Source organism: Bufo bufo, chromosome 3 (assembly GCF_905171765.1).
Source record: "Bufo bufo chromosome 3, aBufBuf1.1, whole genome shotgun sequence".
Lineage (NCBI taxonomy): Eukaryota > Metazoa > Chordata > Amphibia > Anura > Bufonidae > Bufo > Bufo bufo.
The window spans coordinates 90,296,931-90,302,980 of record NC_053391.1 but is presented as its reverse complement, the minus strand read 5'-3'; the positions used below and the strand labels follow the sequence as shown (position 1 = coordinate 90,302,980).

The 6,050-nt window shown below is 44.9% G+C and overlaps 1 protein-coding gene across 2 annotated transcripts in view; it reads left to right on the top strand.

Moving 5' to 3' along the window:
* The first annotated feature begins 1,358 nt into the window (after positions 1–1,358).
* Positions 1,359–6,050, top strand: part of LOC120994618 (ankyrin repeat and SOCS box protein 9-like) — a 49,085-nt gene continuing 44,393 nt past the window's right edge. The window contains exon 1 of one of the 2 annotated variants that reach the window (XM_040423308.1): positions 1,359–1,755. In XM_040423308.1, the coding sequence (XP_040279242.1) occupies positions 1,674–1,755 (82 nt within the window). In that variant the 5' untranslated portion in view covers positions 1,359–1,673. The remainder of the gene's footprint in view (positions 1,756–6,050) is intronic. The other variant, XM_040423309.1, reaches the window with a different exon arrangement.

The window sequence follows — 6,050 nt, the reverse complement described above, 5'->3', positions numbered from 1 at the left end:
TCTTTCACACGAACGATACGGATTGGCTCAGGATGTGCACCATTTTGCAAGTAAGTTCAGTCAGTTTTGCCTGCGATTGCCTTCAGTTTTTTTTCCGAGCGGGTGCAATCCGTTTTGATGCATTTTTTTATGTGCGTGAAAAAAACCTGAAGGTTTACAAATAACTTCTCCTACCAACCATCAGTGAAAACATCCAGGTTAGGCCTCATGCACACGACCGTTGTTTTGGTCCACATCCGAGCCGCAGTTCTGGCGGCTCAGATGCGGACCTATTCACTTCAATGGGGCCGCTAAAGATGCGGACAGCACTCCGTGTGCTGTCTGCATCCGTTGTTCCGTTCCATAGCCCCGCGAAAAAAATATAGCATGTCCTATTCTTGTCCGTTTTGCCGACAAGAATAGGCATTTCTACAATGGGCTGCCTGTTCCGTTCCGCAAATTGCGGAAGGCACATGGACGGCTTCCGTGTTTTGCGGATCCGCAATTTGCAGACCGCAAAAAAAACGGAACGGTCGTGTGCATGAGGACTTACATCCGGATGTAATGCGTTTTTCAATGAAGCCCCATTGACTTTTATGGGGCCAGGGCTGCGTAAAAAACGCAGAATATAGAACATTCTGCGATTCTCACATAACACAGAACTGATGTGTGAAAAAAAAAAACGCTCATGTACAGAGACCCATTGAAATGAATTGGTCAGGATTCAGTGCGGGTGCTATGCATTTACTTCACGCATCGCACCCATGCGGAAAATGCGCATGTGTGAAAGGGGCCTATAGGAATAATGAAATGTTGGACACACCAGTGTTTTTTGCCTAGTGGCATTTTTTTTGTCTTTCCAACTTTTTTATATACAATGGAGTTTTATTTCAGGTGTTTTTCAATCACCTTCTATAGAGGGAAAAATACACCATCTGCACTATTTATCACGGTTTGAGTGTTTTTTTTTTTGTATGGTTTTTATGTGGCTTTTCATGCAGTTTTTCTGGTTAACAACCCCATTGAAGTCTATGGGGAAAACCACTCTACAGAAGGTGTTGGATTGCATGAACAACTGACATGTACTAACTTGTGCTCATTTATAGAGGCATATGCTACGGAAATGTTCAATAGCCCTACACAGTACATGTCCTAGACAAAACGTGTAATTCTATATGTACAGGTGCTGACACGATGGCTGTGTACTTTCTGTGGTGTGTTTTTTTTTTATTTTTTTTCTGTTCCTCAGGCATTTTATTTTCTGCTGAAGTTGCTTAACTGGATTAGTGCGTTCCTCCCCCTCCTTCTCGTTGTTTTTTTTTTTTTCTTTCTTTCTTTTTTTTTTTTGTTGCAAAGATACATTTTTTTATTGAAAGAAAGTGCAACCAGTTCTATTCTCCAGATGATTGGTTGTGGTTTTCTCAAGGATGTGACATCACTGCAGCTTTTTTATATTTTTGTGTGAACTGGCTGGCTTTTCATGAAGTTTGGGACTGATCTAAAGAGGGATGAGTGCTCAGTGCCTGCTCTCAGGTTACACAGGTATTCCTGAGCTCTGCACTCAGCTATGATCTGCCTCTTCCCACGGGACTCCACTAATGCTATACTGTACGTCACTCAGGTAACCGGCCCCATATATACTCAGGGGGACCAGGACTCTCAAGGTGTCACAAAGATTTTATCATAAACTGAGGATGGAGTCTGAAGGTGGTGGACGTTCTCACGATGATGGAGGTCGGTCAATGATGACCTATGTCTCTAACCCTCTGATGAGCGGTGAGTACATAATGTCCTATAAACTTTAACTCTTTATGCTTTAGGATTCTATATGAAACATGTTTTCTTCTGTATGATGGTGCAGGCGCTATTGCATAATTAGAGTGGAAAAATGAAGAAAATACTATATATTGGATATGTGTGCCTACTGTGCAAGGATGAGGCTGTAAAGTTTTACTTGTGGATATTTGTATTGTTTTCTCCATTGATAACTTTGTGATAGTTTTAAGAAGATATACCTGGAATGACCTAAAACTGAGGGATTTTTTTTATTTTTTATTTGTTCAATAAGCTTACATTGTATGGCCATGTCTGTAATATGGCACCCATAGAAATCCATGAGACTAAATCTATGGCATATGTGTCTTTTCATGTCATATTATGGATGGTCTTTCTTAAGAAGTATTACTTCCAGAGGAGAATACAGTATGTATGAAAGCCCCCATATGGCACAGTCACTACAGAACCACAAGGACTCTGTATGTCACTATATAGGCTTTGCTGTGTACGGGAGGTTAAACAGAATAGACTGATGACACTCTACATGCAGGGGCGTAGCTATAGGGCAGGGCTGGCCAACCTGCGGCTCTCCAGCTGTTGTAAAACTACAATTCCCACCATGCCCTGCTGTAGGCTGATAGCTGTAAGCAGTCTAGGCATGCTGGGAGTTGTAGTTTTGCAACCGCTGGAGAGCCGTAGGTTGGCCATCCCTGCTATAGGGGGTGCAGAGGTAGCAGTCACTACTGGGCCCATGAGCCTGAGGGGGGCCCAAAGACCCTTGTGCCACAGAAGAAGACACCAGTATTAGGCCTCTTTCACACGGGCGTTGCGGAAAAATGTGCGGGTGCGTTGCGGGAACACCCGCGATTTTTCCGCGCGAGTGCAAAACATTGTAATGCGTTTTGCACTCGCGTGAGAAAAATCGCGCGTGTTTGGTACCCAAACCCGAACTTCTTCACAGAAGTTCGGGCTTGGGATCGGTGTTCTGTAAATAGTATTATTTTCCCTTATAACATGGTTATAAGGGAAAATAATAGCATTCTGAATACAGAATGCTAAGTAAAACAGGGCTGGAGGGGGTTAAAAAAAAAAAAAATCATTTAACTCACCTTAATCTACTTGCTCGCGATGCGGGCATCTCCGTCTTACTCTTTTACTGTATAGGACCTGTGGAGAGCATTAACTATAGTTTAAGGACCTGGGATGACGTCACTCTGGTCATCACATGGTACGTCACATGATCTTTTACCATGGTGAATCACCATGGTAAAAGATCATGTGACGTACCATGTGATGACCGGAGTGACGTCATCCCAGGTCCTTAAACTATAGTTAATGCTCTCCACAGGTCCTATACAGTAAAAGAGTCAGACGGAGATGCAGGGCATTGCGAGCAAGTGGATTAAGGTGAGTTAAATTATTTTTTATTTTTTTTAACCCCTCCAGCGCTGTTTTACTATGCATTCTGTATTCAGAATGCTATTATTTTCCCTTATAACCATGTTATAAGGGAAAATAATAAGGTTCGGGTCTCCATCCCGATCGTCTCCTAGCAACTGTGCGTGAAAATCACACCGCATCCGCACTTGCTTGCGGATGCTTGCGATTTTCACGCAACCCCATTCATTTCTATGGGGCCTGCATTACGTGAAAAACGCACAAAGAGGAGCATGCTGCGATTTTCACGCAACGCAAAAGTGATGCGTGAAAATCACCGCTCGTGTGCACAGCCCCATAGAAATGAATGGGTCAGTATTCAGTGCGGGTGCAATGCGTTCACCTCCCGCATCGCATCCGCGCGGAATACTCGCTCGTGTGAAAGGGGCCTAATAGAAAGTCCATGCTGGTCAAGTTACACCTCTGGCTTTAGGGGGTCAAGAATTTGGCATTGGGACCTTTTCAAGTTTTGCCTCAGGCAGCAGGAAGGCTATGTGCTTCCCAGCCCCTGGCCACAAAGCACTGAGCGACTGAGGCCCAAGCTGAACTGTTGCCCCAAGGCCCATGAGCCTTTAGCTACGTCCCTGTCTACATGGCCACATAATAATATAGAGCTGTACAATTTAGGACTGGGCGATATGGCCTAAAATCTATATCGCGATATAACGAAGCATGTGCGATATAACGATATATCACAATATATTATTTTCTTCTGTATGTATACAAATTACAAAACTCCATCAGCCCCATGCCATTGCCATTTGCCATCATCCATCCCCCGCAGCTAGCGCCATCAGCCCCATGCCATTGCCATTTGCCATCATCCATCCCCCGCAGCTAGCGCCATCAGCCCCATGCCATTGCCACCATCATCATGTCCCCCAGCCAGCTCCATCAGCCCCATGCTGCCATTGCTATTTGCAATCATTCATGTCCCCCAGCCAGCGCCATCAGCCCCATGCCATAGCCATCCAGTGCCCCCCCCCAGTAGATTCGGGCCCCCTGCTAATATACTTACCTTTCCTGCAGGGTGCGCGGCTGGCTGTTGGAGTCCGCAGGAGACGGACAGCGTCTTCTTCCCAGCATGCACTGGGAGGGACCTGACATCGCACACGGCGTCAGCCAGCGCGCTGACGATGTGCGCTTGCAAGGCCCTGGCCAGTGCAAAGTGGGGAGGCCGTGGTAATCTATCGCGATATAGACAAAATCTATATCGTTGCCCGAATTTATATTGTTTATATCGCCCACCCCTACTGTACATCATACCATACATTCAGGGGTGGAATGGCCATTGACCCACGACCAAGTAAGCATTTTGTGTTGCTGGTGCTGCATTCTGTGATGCACTGTGGTATTTGATTCTGTTGGGGTGTTATAGTGCGCCCCATGTACTTGTGTTGGCCCTGCCAATTTGGACCAGACTACAAAATGGGGCCACTTATTTTATTTTATTATTTTATTTTTTTTCAGGGACACTTTAAGTGCTTAGTCTGTCTCTTCATATATTCCACGGAAAACATCCAAATATTCTACACATTATATAACTGTGCCTTCCTTACCTTTCCTCTTGGCTCAATATATTCTGAGATGTGATGTGTGAGATGACAAGCTTTTTTTTTTTTTAACATGTTATTTTGTCACAAGAGGTCTATCCTATATGTTTCTATGTGTGGCACTCACTGGTTGTGATGTGAATTGCAGCTGGTCAAGGGTTTTACTAACATATCATAATAATGTATTGAATTTGTTTAATGAGAAACTGGACATCCTAACTAAAATAGAGGTTATAGAGAAAAATAGAGGATGAACATGTCTGTTCCTCTCCTGACGGGGAAAACCTAGCATGGGTATGTCATTAAAACAATTGTGTGCAAGGCATAAGTGTCACGAGGGTGTCAAGAACCACGCCTGACTCCGTTATACCCGGGGTCAGGAAGTCGCAGCGGTTGGCTGCGCACTCTATGTAAGATAGGGCTGTTTCCTTATGGTAGCTTTCTGAGTTTGCTTTGCAACCCTTTTTGGCTCACTCAGGGATCCGTAGCTCCTTCTCCTCAGCTGTTCCTTGTCCAGCACTCCCAACCTCCTTATATTCCCCTCTCACACTTCTCTGGTTGCCAGATATAGAGCTTCCTGCCTGGACTTCTATTCTGACCCTCTGGAGCTGTGTTGCTGCGTTCTCTGGTAGTTGGTCCAGAACGCTACCCTCTGGATCCCTGTTGGACCTTTGTTAGTCTGCTGTGGTCGCCCACCTGGGTGTATGTTTTTGTCTGTATTGTCTGTCCTCTCCCTGGTGTTTCCCTCTTAGTGTCAGTGGTGCGGACTAGCGATCCCACCGGTCCGTTCACCATCTAGGGCTCATTCTAGGGAAAGCCAGGGTTTAGGCACGTGATCGCCGCACGGGTGAGGAACCCGTCTAGGGACGTCAGGGCAGTCAGGTGCCAGCCGCAAGGTGAGTCAGGGGTCACCACCTTTCCCTCTCCCTTGGGCAGGGCTTTCCCTTTTCCCTCCCTGTGTGTGACGCCGGTCAGTACAATAAGGTTTTCTCAGGCGTTTTTTGAATCTGTGTCTCCCCCACAGGCCTTCACTAAGCATGGTGCACTGTATTAGCTTTGAACAGATAAGGCCATAATTGAAGCCCAAGAATGTTATGCTACATAATGTGGAGATTTCAACTGATGCATCCACTGTAAAAAGAAATAAAAAAACAAACTAAAAAAAAATACTACTAAAAATAATAATTCTAGTAATGGATAAGCAACACCTTTCATATCTAATCATAGAGGCTAATGGTGGCACCCCAAATAGAAATTGTCTGTACCCAACAACCAATAGAACAATAATAATTTTCAAATTATCAC